The sequence below is a fragment of the Podarcis gaigeae genome (assembly GCF_964106915.1).
Source record: "Podarcis gaigeae genome assembly, chromosome: 2".
Classification (NCBI taxonomy): domain Eukaryota; kingdom Metazoa; phylum Chordata; class Lepidosauria; order Squamata; family Lacertidae; genus Podarcis; species Podarcis gaigeae.
In genome coordinates this window covers 27,177,855-27,192,903 of record NC_139679.1, presented here as the reverse complement: position 1 = coordinate 27,192,903, position 15,049 = coordinate 27,177,855, and the positions used below count along the sequence as shown (strand labels likewise).

General features: G+C 41.8%; 1 protein-coding gene across 4 annotated transcripts; it reads left to right on the top strand.

The window, feature by feature from the left end:
• The first annotated feature begins 3,250 nt into the window (after positions 1–3,250).
• LOC310839254 (uncharacterized protein) lies at positions 3,251–14,527 on the top strand. 4 transcript variants are annotated; one of them, XM_083727847.1, is made up of 6 exons: positions 3,262–3,642; positions 4,971–5,050; positions 7,283–7,337; positions 9,579–9,660; positions 10,488–10,697; positions 14,075–14,527. In XM_083727847.1, exons 4-6 carry the CDS (start codon positions 9,642–9,644, stop codon positions 14,440–14,442), a joined length of 597 nt encoding a protein of 198 aa, XP_083583973.1. In that variant the 5' UTR covers positions 3,262–3,642; positions 4,971–5,050; positions 7,283–7,337; positions 9,579–9,641; the 3' UTR covers positions 14,443–14,527. The 4 variants fall into 4 exon arrangements, with proteins under 4 accessions (XP_083583971.1, XP_083583973.1, XP_083583972.1 ...); XM_083727846.1 differs by lacking the exon at positions 4,971–5,050; XM_083727848.1 differs by lacking the exons at positions 3,262–3,642; positions 4,971–5,050 and adding an exon at positions 6,021–6,368.
• The last annotated feature ends 522 nt before the right edge of the window (positions 14,528–15,049 follow it).

The window sequence follows — 15,049 nt, the reverse complement described above, 5'->3', positions numbered from 1 at the left end:
AGGGATTTTTACCACATGTGGTGGGATTGTAGTAAAATTTAAAAAATCTGGGAAATGATATACAATGAGTTGAAGAAAATGTTCCAGTTAGCATTTGTAAAAAAAAGCCTGAAGCATTCTTGTTAGGGATTGTAGGAAAAGACCTGCCAAGGAAGCTGAAGAATATTTTCATGTATGCGACAACGGCGGCAAGAGTCTTAATAGCACAAGGATGGAAGAACGAAGAAATCCCGACCAACGAACTGTGGCAAGAGAAATTGATGGACTATGTGGAACTGGCGAAATTGGCACACAAATTGCGTGAGAAGAACAACTGTGACTTTAAAGAAGAATGGGAACCTTTTACAAAGTACTTAAAGAAACAACAAAATGAACTGGACTCCTTGGCAGATTTTGAATAAACATACACAAATTTATTATTGGTAACATATAGATAGACAAATTAAGGATCTTTACAATTTCATAATATGCAGAGAACAACATGTGCTGAGAAAAAAGAGAGAGGAGCTGAGGGAAGTCTGGGGTGGGTGGGTCTTTTTCTTTTTTCTTTTTTTTGGGGGGGAGGGGAAAATAGGGGGGAAATGAAGATGATGTGTTTTTGATAAATTTGAAATAAATAAATAAATGTTGGAATTTCTAATATGGCCCTCCATATTAAGATTATCGAGGGTTTTGTGTAAATGTACATAGCAGGGTGCAAAGAAGAAAATCCCCCCAGAACTGAAGGAACTACAGCAAATTGTGCATCCATGGTAAAGGTAAAGGACCCCTAGTGAAGAATCTTGCTTTCAGGCCGAGGGAGCTGGTGTTTGTCCACAGACAGCTTTCCGGGTCATGTGGCCAGCATGACTAAACTATGGAACAACAGAAGAGACATAATGTTTCAGGCCAACATCAGAAATAAGACCAGGAGATCTGGAGGTCCAAAAACTTGGGCGAAATCTAGAAGAGGATGATTTAAGAAGGCTCCTAGCCACGGATAACAGAGGTGGGGTATTTATATCTGAAGAGTTCCAGAAGAGGTCAAACTAAGGGAGTCTGGAGACTGGGAGAAGCTCCAGCCCTTCTTACTATCTTATTTTGAAGGAGTTCATGAACAAGGAATTTGAGATGGCTATCTTTCATTTATCAGAAAATTGCTATTTTCTTTGTGGACAACTCCCTCTCCTGCATTCACATTGTGGGTATTACTTGCTGGAGCATGTTATGGTCTCTTCTAACCATTTCATAACTACCAAATAAATATACTTTTAGCAATACCCTTCCATCCAGCTTCTCTCCAATATTCAGAGTTCTCTTCTCTCCTGGCATCAGTAATGGAGATATTACATCCCCGGAGGCTACATCTGAGTGGCCTTTAAGACAGATGATGATTAAAACAACTGTGTTTGAAGCAGCAATAAATTAATTGTTCCATTTTATATGGCCAAGAGGACTAGCTAGAGAATTGAGAATGGAATGCAAGTGTGAAAGACAGTTTCGGATCCATGTTTGAAAAAGACAGAGAGGAATGAAGAAACATAGACATCGATAACAAACAGAATATCTGGGTGGGGGGCAAGAGAGTACAGGTGAAGATTTAACGAAGCGCTATGCTTAACAATAGACAGTAGCATCTATATGTTCTGGGATTCTTATCTAAAACTTTCGACAATGGTTGTTCTGAGGGTGTTTTACTGTCCAGAGATAGACAGGATCTTTTCAACTATGTGCTTTTTGTGATTTAAAATGGCTGATTGGGTGAATGTTTTAATTGATAGTACTTATGCTGAGCCACTGGTCATATTGGACTACAGTGGTACCTTGGTTCTCAAACTTAATCTGTTCCGGAATCTGTTCCAAAATCAAAGTGTTCCAAAGCCAAGGCACACTTTCCCATAGAAAGTAATGCAAAACGGATTAATCTGTTGCAGACTTTTAAAAACAACCCCTAAAATAACATGGATTTTACTATCTAATGAGACGATTGGTCCATAAAATGAAAGCAATAAACAATCAATCAATCAATCAGTAGCTGAACTGGTTTCCACACATTTATAAATACAAAACAAAAAGAGCTGCAAAAACAAAAAATGCAAAATAAATAGCAAAAGCAGACAGACCTCAGCGTAACACTCAAAACAGAAGTGTAATACTCAAAACGGAGCACGTTCAGCTTCCGAAAAAAGTTCGCAAACTGGAACACTTACTTCTGGGATTGCAGTGTTTGGGTTCCAAGTTGTTTGAGTACCAAGGTGTTTGAGAACCAAGGTACCGCTGTACAATGATCACTAGGCTAGTCTGTTTTGGTCCCACACATCATTATACTAGACGTGAGGACTGGAATGCTTGTCTCCATCCAAAAACCGATGTCTGGCTCCACGACAGTAACAGGAGTCAGGATGACTGGAACTGGAATGTGACAACCTGTGGAATATAAGGAAAGGGGAGTTTGCTGTATGCTGGCCATGGAACTACACACTACTTGCAACAAGATAATGTTTGTGGCCTAATTATAGTGATTCACTAAACAATTCAGCAGGGGGAAATATGGGCACAAGCGCTATTCTATCATTTTGTTCTTCATATGATTGCACTTTAAGCGCTCTGTCCAGGTACATCTGTCCACATTTTGAATGGAAATTCGGGCAGAGGCAGTCTTGTAAATCTGTCAAGTTCTTTCTCTGTCATATGTTTGTTTCATTGCCCATCTGCAATATGCCTATGCATGTGGGAACATGCTTGCGCATAGATAGACACAGTGCAGATGTGCTGACTGGACACCTGTGGTATGTGGTAGGGGGTGGATGCTGTTTTCTCCCTCCACCCATCATACACACATTCAGGAGGAGAAACCCAAACATCTGAAAAGTGCTTCAGCATATGTCACTCTGAACATCCTTGATAAGTTGGAAATGCAGCCCAGAAATATTCATTCATTCAGCCAACCAATCAACAAACCTTTTCACCTTTTTCATGTTGAGTGCAGAAGTCTCCTTCTATATATATATATTTACAACCTAAGGAGATGAAATGACATACAGCTCCATTAAAAAGAACAATCTTGGGTGGAGTTAAAAGTTGCTACAGGAGTTTCAGTCCATCCAACTAACTGCATACAATATACTGTTGCTATAAAAACCAGAAGCTGATTTATTTTCCGGCACTGAGCAGTTGCTTAGATAGCACGTGAGATTCATTTTGTCAGCACATTGGAATATTCCTTCTACTGTTCTCCCTATTCCACCCCCATTGGAGGCAATGGTACATTCCAGGAGTGCCAGTGTAGAGGAAGTAACATTTTAAAGTCCAGAGGGTTGTACAATGCAGAGTTTGTTTGCTGAAGGAACAGGTCTGACTTGTCTGGGACAATTATGTCTCCAAAGAAAAATATGCAAGGAGAACCACAGCTTGACCGTGAATCCTGCCCCTAGTTTGCCGTGCCACGTACAATGATTTTGAAAAGGTTTCTGCCACTTGTTGTGTTGTTTTAATTCTAATCAAGGTTGGGTGCATGCTCATTAAGGCACGTGACCTGATAAGTTCTCATTAACGTTTGCTTTCTTTGGGAAGAAAAGAAAAAGGGTCTCTTTTGTAGCTTTGAAAAGCATGTCCGTCTCCTTCTGCTGCTGCTGTCCCTGTTTCCAAGTTGCTTCAAGAGAGGTAAGAGATCAACATTGGGGAAAACAAACAAGGGGGGAAAACATTGGGGAAAACAAAAGCGCTGCAAATCCTGAGCTGCTCTTAGCAAACCTTGTTAGCAAAAGGAAACAGGACAGCTCAGTTTGTACAGAGAAGTCAAACGGGCAGGTGCATGATGCTTCAGATGCACATTTAATTGCCAGAAATCAAGAGGTTAGATACAGGTTAGTGGGTTGAACTAGGGCCATGTTTATTGTGATTAAATCCACAGAGGCAACATGATAGTGCTGGAAAATAAAGTTTGCAGGATCACATGCGTAGGGGGGCTTTGCCCAGGGGGGAGGGCAGTGGTTCTAACAGCCACGATCCCTAAGCCACACCTGTTAATGTTTGTGGGAAGGGCCAACAATTCCAGCTGGGTGAGACATGTTTGCTTCAGAGGCACACTGTACCTTGCTCATGGGCCCCAGAGCCCTGAGGAGAAAGTCTTGTGAAATGCCATTCACACTCAAAGATGTTGTAAGGTGCTCAGTGAACCTACTCTCTGTTCAGTTTCCCACACCTTCCTGCCAAAAACATGACCTGGCATTTTATCCTTGTAGATCCTCTTTTGTACGCGTTACAGTGGTACCTCGGGTTAAGTACTTAATTCATTCCGGAGGCCCGTACTTAACCTGAAACTGTTCTTAACCAGAAGCACCACTTTAGCTAATGGGGCCTCCTGCTGCCACCGCGCTGCCAGAGCACGATTTCTGTTCTCATCCTGAAGCAAAGTTCTTAACCTGAAGCACTATTTCTGGGTTAGCAGAGGCTGTAACCTGAAGCGTATGTAACCTGAAGCATATGTAACCTGAGGTACCACTGTACTTGGCTGCATTACAAAATTCAGAGAGGTGTGAATTTTGAAAGATTGTTTTTTTGTTTTGTTTCGAAAAGTGCAAATTTAGCAGGGCCACCTACTATTGTGAAATGAAGTAAATTTCTGCCCCATCCTTAGTCAAGGTAGGGTCATTGGGACCTACAAAGGTCACCCACTGGTTGATTTTGAAAGTAAGACACCCTGAAGTCCATCTCAGTGACAGTAGATGAAGTAACTGAACCCACCCCACATCTAAAAACCCAACTTGCTTAACTTTGAGACCAGCAAAGTTAGTAAATAAATGCATGGAAGAGGATGAAAACCCAGTATAACAAGCTAGACATGTATCAGAAACTGTTAGGGAAGCTGAATCATGATGTCGTAATTCTGACAGCCAGGAATAATGTAGGTTCAAAAGTTTACTTTGTGGGACAGCTTCACACTGTGCTTATTTCAGTGGATCTTTTTCGTCTTTACCTGATTGTGATAGATCTCCACACTGATGATAGTGGCGGGGCTGACAGTAGCAGCAGCTGCTGCATATTTTGGACAAGCAGGCCAAAGCAGACTGTACGTTTTTAAGAGAGAACACAAGAATAATGGTAACAAGGGATCACCAATGAATGTAACCGCAACACAATCCTACAGTACAATGGGGAATTCCAAGCAGTTGTGTTTATGATTGCAGCACTTATCTATATTGTTGATAATAAGGGACTTTATGGTAATGGATACAATGAAGCTTTTAGAAGTCATCAGCTTCTAAAGTGTAGCCCTGGTGTGGTTGTGTGTGTATGCAAAAGAAAGGGAGGGAGGGAGAGGGAAATAGGTTTTGTCTGGCATTTACTAAGCTCCTTGGATTTTAAAGAGAGGAAGCATAGACAGAGAAAGGAAAGGAATAGAAGATTGAGGTCATGCGACTGAAAGGGAACAGGATTTTAAAGGAATAAATAAAGTGTAGGAATTGGGCAGGTACTTTCTAGAGCATTCTTCCCATACCTGATCCTTCCAGAGGCTTTGCACCCTTTTCCTTGTCAGAATGTCCAATGATCATGAATGATGGGAGTTATATTCTAGCATCATCTGAATATCAGGTTGAGGAAGGCTTGAGAAGAATGAAAAGAAAGGTGAGAGGTTGGATTTTGAGTGGTAGTGATGGGGAAGAATAATATATTTGATTCCAAGCAATCAGCCATAGATTTGGCTGCAGGGCCCTTAGATGATAATTAAAAACCAAAGCAATCTCTACATTTTAAAAAAAGCTCAATAATATGTTAAAACTTCCATCACCTAGTGATGAGATGAATATTGCAAAATAACCATCTCTCTATTTGGCTCTGCAAAAACAACTCCTCACTTTCAACAGACATTTGTTGGCTAATTCTTAATATATCGGCAGAAACAAAGTCCTTCTCCCCAAAGGAGTGTAATTTTACTGGTTTTAGCCACCCTGAGCCCAGCTCTGGCTGGGGAGGGTGGGGTATAAATATTTTATTTTTTTAAAAAAAAAACCTTTACTTACTCCACCTTTACTGGAGGTGAATCTACAACTTTGCTCCTGCCATGATTCTGCCTCTGAATGATGGCATGGCATGCTACACTTGCTTAGACAGAGGTCATTGCTTTGTTCCACCCAAAATCAGATTTTTTTTTGGCAGGATCCTTTTTCCTACAAAGTTTCCAAAATTATAATGATTACTATTATTATTATTTCTCTATGGAAAAGCAGAAAAAAGTGGAGCAAAACATGGAATGCGGCAAACCTGCCGGTAATTTTCCAAAGGGAATGGGAAAGGTCTGTCAACTCACAAGCAAAGCACACACTTCCAAACTTGCAATGGCAGTGTAAGATGACAGGCCCTAAAGGTTGTGAAACACTTTGTTACAGGTGATCAGAAGTTTTGCTCCTTTCACAAGAGCTTTATTCACAGATCTTGACTTAAAAGGCTTGCAACTCTAGTAAATATATTCAGCTTTTCCACGTTCACAGTTCTGCTTAACATAACATCCAGAGCCCTTGCGACTTCATCCTATTTGTCTAGACCAGTGATGGCCAAACTTGGCCCTCCAGCTGTTTTGGGACTACAACTCCCATCATCCCTAGCTAACAGGAACAGTAGTCAGGGATGATGGGAATTGTAGTCCCAAAACAGCTGGAGGGCCACGTTTGGCCATCACTGGTCTCGAAGGACTGATATCCAAACTCTTAAGAGTGTACCAGAGCAGCATGTGAGCAGGGATTTCCTTTTAAATTCCTGAGATTTCTACATTTTGGAGGTTTAACTTATGTTTTAAGTTCTGCGTACAGTGGTACCTCTAGTTGCAGACACGATCCGTTCCAGGGTGCCACTCGCACCCTAAAAAGTCCGCAACTAGAGCGGTGATTATGTGCAAGCGCGGAGCGCAATAGAGCGCTTCTGCGCATAAGTGAAGCATGCAGAACACTTCTGCGCACACATGCGCAACAAAACCCGGAAGTATACACTTCTGGATTTGTGACGTTCAGAAGCCGAAAAGATGCGACATGAACCTAATGCAACACGAGGTATGACTGTGCTGTATACTTTATTGTTGAAAACTGCTTTGAGTCCAAATAGTGGAAAACAGGATTATTATTATTATTTAGTAATAAAAATAATATAGTGTGCACTGCACTCTACAAAGCACAGGAGGGCAGGTTGAAGGGCTTGCAACACATGATACAACAGAGAGGAGCCAAGTGTGGAAGGGGAGGGTAGTAGAATGAGTTGTGGATTTGGAAAGAGTATACATTTATTTCGAAATATCTTGCTGTATTCACAGAGGGAACCTCTCAATGCACAGCACTCCAGACAATCTCATCAAGGCACCAAAAGTGGTAAAATTCTGAGTCATTTTACTTGCTTTTGTTTTTCCTATACTTCATAATACTTTTATGTATGTCAATTGTAATTAGAGCTTCAACTAATATACTATCATTTCTTTCTCTTTTTTCTTTTTGTAAAATAAGTCACTCTGCATGGGTAGACATTTTTCAAAGAAGGAAAACACCCACCACCAGCAACAGTTATGATAAGCCAACTTTGTACCAAACTTCTTTGATGCCATTTCCCAGTCCTATCTGTGGCTTCTTTCATCATTCTGGGTTATTTGTGCTGAGATCCTATAGCGAACAGGATAGAATTGGTATATTATGGTATTGGTATATTATGTAACATGTCATATGATGATGTCACAGAGGACATGTTGTTATGTAACAAGCCATATGATGTTGCATGGCGAGTTCCCGCCTCCTACCAGTAGGAATAACAACACGTGACACAAGTATTTAGGTTAATGGGCTAAAATAGGCCACAACTTTATTGGCTACAGGTAAAGAGCGGTATTGGCTTAGGCATTGGTCCTATCCGACTATCCAGCTTCAGCCTGTTTGCCTGAAGACTGGGAAGGGTTAACACCAGCAGGGGGAGCCCTGCTGATGCACATCAACTAGGGACTCCCCTGGCGCTTTAGGCCCTGACCTCCATAGGCTTCGGATGAGGCCATGCCCCCCGGAGTCCTTTACTGGACTACCCTTCAATATTTGGGGGAAGTGATGGCGCTCCTCCCCCCTCCAACATATCTACATTACAATACCCCTAAAAATGCCTAACCGGAAAGCTGAGCGACCAAAGAGGGAGATCCCTAGCCGCGCTTGCCTTAAATGATGCAAGCCACACCCCCTGAGCCAGCCGATTGGCTGGCCAGGGGGTGACGCAGCCCGAGGATTCCCCTGATTGTGCGGGGGCTGGAAGTCAGCCTCCATGCAGGTATTGGGGCCGTAAGCCCCCAACACCACCTCCTCCTGAAGTCGGAAGTGGCTATGTCACAGAGGACATGTCAGAGGGCATGTCACGCAAGTCACATGACAATGTCACAGAGGAAAGATGGGAATAGCTGCGAGTGAGCTCAAAGCAAAGAGTCTTGAAGAATCTACATGAAGGAAATTCTAATTCGTGCTCCCAAAGTTACCCTACATTTTAGATTAGGCCCAGCACCAATCTGCACTTCAAATGTACTCTACATCTTTCGGCAGGTCAAACTCAGGGGGGCTAACTTGGGTGAAATATTGAGGGGACCCAAGTCAGTCCCACCCTGCATAATCAATCACATGGCACAGTGCATGCACACCATTTGAATGGCAATGAGGGGGTCATTAACTTTTTTAAAAACAACAACAACAAACAAACCCTGAATGTATGGCAGCCCTACTCAAATATTTTATTGAGAGAGCTGAAGGGACACTGGCCCCTGGAAGTTGGCTCCTATTCCAGACATGCGTCCATACCCCACATATTTCTCTCAGCTTCATCAAGCTGTAGAGGTTCTAAATATTTTTGTTGACTATATCTAGGCTCAGTTTTGGGAAAACTGAACATTTAAGAGAATCAGAAAAGGTATATACATCTTCCGTTCCACCCTATGCAGCAATAAACAATATTCCATAACAAACATTTGTCATAATTCATCTCACATAATCAAATATACAATTCATCTCATGTGCTTAAATAAAATGCTCCAAAATAAAATACGTTTAGTAAAACTAAATTCAGGAAAAATACAACGCACTACACCCTACAGAAGCAGGTGAAACATACAGAGAGAGTAAAAAAAATGAACCACTTCAATATATCTTACACATTTAATTACTCTAATCATTTCCTTAAAATATGTTATACTTTCTCTCTCTCTCTCTTTATGTGATACTTTTAATTTTGAAGAATAAACCACCTATAGTCAAAAATTTGGTTCCATTGTACATTGGTGCTTAATCCAAATGAGATCATTTACATTTATACTATCATTTCAGAAAGCTGGATTGGATTTGTTCTTCCAAAATAATGTGGAATTAAGTGCTGCCCGCAAACACATTCAAAGAAAAAAAGGATGTTTTATTTTATTTTGTTATTTCAGAAATGAGATACTTTTCAAATGTTCTCAGAATGAATTTGGCAATAGAGATGCATACTGTGACCATTCTTTGTGGACAAAATATTGACCAGAATTTATCTCTCTCTCTCTCTCTCTCTCTCTCTCTCTCTCTCTCTCTCTCTCTCTCCTTTTTTTTCTTTTTTAAAAGTCTCTGTGACATCTGCTGGAAATACTACCAGCAAATGGATCATGTATTCCATTGCTTGGAAAGATGCAATTAGGTTCTGCAGGTTTGAAAAATAAACTCTAGTCTAAACTGTGTTGTCATGGAACCACTGGTCTGATTTTCAATTGGATAATTCAAGGTTTAATTATGGCTCCCGTGCTTATTCTGTTGAAACTGCCTTCCGGATATGATGGCTGTGATTTTTCAAAGCCGACTCCGAGGGATTTGGAGTGCCAGTTTCCATTAAAATTAATGGCAGCTGGGCACTGAACTTTCCTTAGGATGTACTTGAAAACCTCAACCTACATAGTCATCATTGCACAAGAAGAACAGTCGCTCTTTGCCAGACTAATGGTTCATTCAACCCAACATCTCTGACATGGGCTAGAGAACCAGACTTCCTTGGATATAGAAAAGAAATATATGGCACTATCAGATTGCACCTTTCTCAATTGGCCATTTCTGCTGGCCATTTAACACATTTCATGAAACAAGAATGCCCATAAACATTATTCTTGAAGCACACCACATGAAGGCTAAGCCTCACAGAAATAATTTTGGGATAATGCCACTGGCACACTGCTAAGCAAGTGGGTAGCTTTGGCAAGTAAAATGTAATAATTTCAAGGATTCCCCTCCCCTCAAGAAAAATAGGTGTGCAATTGTAAATATGTAAGAGGGAAATTCCATTTTTAAAAAAATGTATACTACAGTGCACAAGGAATGGCAACAAGATAACCTTTGTAAATTTGTTTGTACTGATCCATCTTATGTACTTAATTCTTGTTAGTTGCAGGAATCATATTCAAATATTGTTGTGGTTTCCATATTTATTTTACCCCCTAACGTAACACACTAACCAGAAGTTTCTATGGGCTTCCATATTTCTAGTTCTTTTCAACAAAGAGAAACCCTTCGCCGTGAAACTGGTCAACGTGCCTGAGATTGACACACTATTTACTGACATCGCTGAGGCTTTCAACAAGCAGCAATGCCACTGCATGGCTATCCGGAAAACCATCCGGGACCTCAAAGACACCTACTGCTGTTCGCCCGCAAGCAGTCTTTCTGTATGCATAGAGAAGATACAGCAAGAGCATAGTAAGTTGGTGGGAGAAATGATGCTGAAGAATATAGAGTGTGAGAATGGAGAAGGCCAAGCCCTCCATTTTAGCATTGTGGGTTTATGCATGAACCTGAGGTGATTTGTTCAGTCTTTGTTCCTGGAGTTGCCCAGCAGCTCTTCATCTGGTTGGTAAGAGATGTCGGGACCTGATCCTATGTAAACCTCAATAGGAACATTACCATAAGTTTTAATGATGGTACAAGATTAAGAACTGGGTTCCCAAATGCATGTCTGAGTAAAGGAACCCTGGATGGTTAAGTCCAGCCAAAGGTGACTATGGGGTTGTGGCGCTCATCTTGCTTTCAGGCCGAGGGAGCTGGCGTTTGTCCACAGATAGCTGTCTGGGTTATGTGGCCATCATGACTTAACTGCTTCTGGTGCAATGGGACACCATGACAGAAACCAGAGTGCACAGAAATGCCGTTTACCTTCCCGCCACAGCGGTACCTATTTATCTACTTGCACTGGTATGCTTTCAAACTGCTAGGTTGGCAGGAGCTGGGACAATGCAATGGAAGCTCACCCCATTGCAGGGGTTCAAACCGCTGACCTTCTGATCAGGAAGCCCAAGATGCTCAGTGGTTTAGACCACAGTGCCACCTGCGTCCCAGATATCATATCTGCAGAGCCCAGATATCATAGCAATAGGCTGTTTTATGATACACTGAAGCCCTTTTCACATGTTACTCATGTGTAGAGGGCAAGCAGCCCAAGTTTTATGGGAAATGCCCATAAAAACCCATGATTAAAAAAAATACTGCTGCATTCCCCAGGAATCAAAAGCTTTTGTGTCTCTTTTCTAGGAAATGTATACCTTTTTATGAATTCAGCAATTTCCGTTTTAAACCATCTTTGGCATGTTCAGAATAATGTTTGCAGCTGGTATCCTTCTCTATGTATGCAGACTCCGCACATGATTTACAACCAGAATTGGTCAAGGTTCAAAATCCTGTGGGGAGCTGCATGCATAGAGAGGGCTCTCTGCTGCAGATCTTAATCTGAACAAGGTAAAGGGACCCCTGACAATTAGGTTCAGTCGTGGATGACTCTGGGGTTGCGGTGCTCATCTTGCTTTACTGGCCGAGGGAGCCGGCGTACAGCTTCCGGGTCATGTGGCTGGCATGGCTAGGCCGCTTCTGGCGAACCAGAGCAGCGCACGGAAACACCGTTTACCTTCCTGCCTATTTACCTACTTGCAATTTGACGTGCTTTCGAACTGCTAGGTTGGCAGGAGCAGGGACCGAGCAACAGGAGCTCACCCCATTGCGGGGATTCGAACCACCAACCTTCTGATCGACAAATTCTAGGCTCTGTGGTTTAACCCACAGCGCCAGGAGGAACATGACTTTGCAGGCACGGCTGAAGTAGCAAGGAACATGTAAAGAGGGTAGCATGTCACCCTATTCTAGCACCCTGTCAAAGCATAGAATGGGAAGATTGGGGACAGAGTTATGCAAGGGGCAAAGCTATGCAAGAAACCCATGAGGAGGTGGAACATAACTGCACAGATGCAGTTATATATTCATGCACCTGGTCCATCATAAAGAAGGACATTTATATACGTTGTAGCATCAAAATATCACATCATGACATAATTCTCTTATTTCTGATACCATGTTGCATTTGGCTCAATGTCCAGGAGACTGTGGGTGTTTACCTTAAGATAAATTCTGCACCAGCCTCTCCATCAGGTTCAAATAAAGAGAAGTTGTTGTCCTTTGAGTGGTCTGTTTGTTAGCATCACATTCCCAATGAGATGCAGGTGCCGCTGTGGTCTAAACCACCAATTGTGAGGTTGGCAGTTTGAATCCGTGGGGTGGGGTGAGCTCCTGTTGCTCTGTCCCAGCTCCTGTCAACCTAGAAGTTCAAAAGCATACCAGCGCTAGTAGATAAATAAGTACTGCTGCAGAGGGAAGGTAAATGGCATTTCCTTGCACTCTGTCTTCCATCACGGTGCCAGAAGCTGTTTAGTCATGCTGGCCACATGACCCAGAAAGCTGTTTGTGGACAAACACTAGCTCCCTTAGCCTGATAGCGAAAATGAGCACTGTACCCCATAGTCAAATTTAATTTAACTGTCCAGGGGTCTTTTTCCTTTACCTCTACCTACATTCCAAATGCCATCCAAAATTAGTTCGACCATTTCTTATGCTGGAAGCCGCCCAGAGTGGCTGGGGCAACCCAGTCAGATGGGCATAGTACAAATAATAAAATGATGATGATGATTTGTGCTACTCTTAGGTAGCAATGTAAGGTGGAAGCAAAGATAGCAGACATGATCTCTCAGTGGCAATTCAATCTTTAGGTAACAGTCAGCCCAATCCTAAAATTAGCATCCATGCTGTGCATGGGATTCAGCTTATTTATCTTAAAAACCATTGTAAACAGTTAAAATCATTAGCAGGATTAGAATAACACTTGTAGTTTAATGGTGAATTTTGGACACAATGAAGCGGTAAAAGATCTGACATTGTGCTAATGTTGTTGAATGTTCTGTCAGCTACCAGGCAGATATACTGATCCTGCTGTTTAGAACTAGGGGGTCATATGGGCAGAAATTTAGCTTTAAGGCTCCTTTTCAAGAGAAGGCTGGATTAATTAATTCAGCTTCCTGCTTTTCTGCTTCTGTAAGTTATCAAGATGCTAAGGATCGTAGGCTTTATTTTTTCCTGTTGAATAACCTATTGACTGGGTTGCACATTACATGGCAATGCTGTATCCAGGAGGGCATTATATTATTTCCCCACTCTTTAGATTTTGACTTCCTGTGTATTACCTCTTCACGTGCCTTTAAATCCAATCCTTCCTATGTAATGCCAGCCTTCTAAACTCATGCCAAAAGCTCAACAATGCCCTCTTCAGAAAGAAGAGCCAAGCGTTTGTGAAACTAACAATGAGAGAGACAAGAGGGCAATGTGAAAAGAGATTAGATCAGAATTCGTTAGAGAGACTTACCCAATACCTGATAGTTTTGTGTTGAATGAATAGCAGGAAAAAGCCATGGGATTATGGGTCAAATTCACCAGAGTGGCTTCAATGAAGAGCATGCCAATGGGGTTATGCCAGGGATTTGTTTCTTACAAAAAAAGTGGCATGGATAATCTTGGCTTAATATTGCCAAATGACTGTATTACAGCTCACATGTACACAGACATATATGTAGGTATACAACCGGGTCTCTGATAAGTAAAGTGGAAATAATCAGATTTCATGACATGGCAATATCTTTGACAGCTGGCCACTGTTAGAAGCTTTGCTGCTTGAAGGGTTTAGCTTTCTTGGGACTAACACAATTAGCCCTCTTTCTTGGACTTACGTCATGTTGGAGCTTAACCACTGCTTTGTCTTTCAGATGCTTGCAATGTGCAGGTGCATATGGAGGGATACAGGTTCTGGCTGGATGCAAAGGAGGAAAAGGTCCCTGAGAAACTGGAGTGGGCTAAGCAGCAGGTGGGGGAGCTGAACCGTGCCACCAAAGGAGTCATCAGCATGGAAACAAAGCTTCAGGAAATGATCTCCTCAGTGCTTCAGAACCAGGAGTCATTGGTGGAGAGAGTGAAAGTTGCCAACTCCGAATACCTAGACCGGATACGGCTAGAAGGGAACCTGAGAGAAAATATTGAGAAAACAAGCCGGGCCAAACAGTTTTCCAAGGAGTTCAGAGAAGAAGCCAATAGTGTGCTTAGGGAAATGTCCAAATCAGCAGGGCTGACCTTGTAAAATGAAATGAGAAGGAACCTGTTCTATTCTGCCTTTTTCATCACAAAGATGAATTCAGGTGATTGCAACAGATACTTAAGATGAAGGGGGAAAAAATGCACAGAAGTTAAAAGTGACCACAAGGTTTCTACGAGAGGGAGCTGATGTAACCATGTGCCAGAAAATAACCAGAGATGTGCCATAGAGTTGTTCTCCAGAACCTCCCAATAAATTAGTGGCAAGAATGAAGAAGCACATCACTTCTGGTTAGGTGTCTCTTTCCACATATTTGTATCATAATTGATATGGAAATATTTAGCTCATAGCACAGTAATCCATGCAGTCTTTAAAGTCAGCCCTGAAAATTGAGATCAGTGGATAGCTAGAGTAAGGAAGCTGGAATGACTTTTTCTTTTTCTTTTAAACGGTATATTTTGTCAATGTCTTCTTATTTACTCTGACTTGCAAATAAATGCTTTTTCTTGGTTTATCTGCTCTAGAATTGCGTTAGGTATTCAAGCTCAAAGTTATACCAAATGCTTTGATGTTCTGTGCGTCAGTGATCTAAGAAAGGGATAGGCAACCTTTGCTACCTGGAGAAGGCAAAATTTCCTGTGGTGTCATCTGT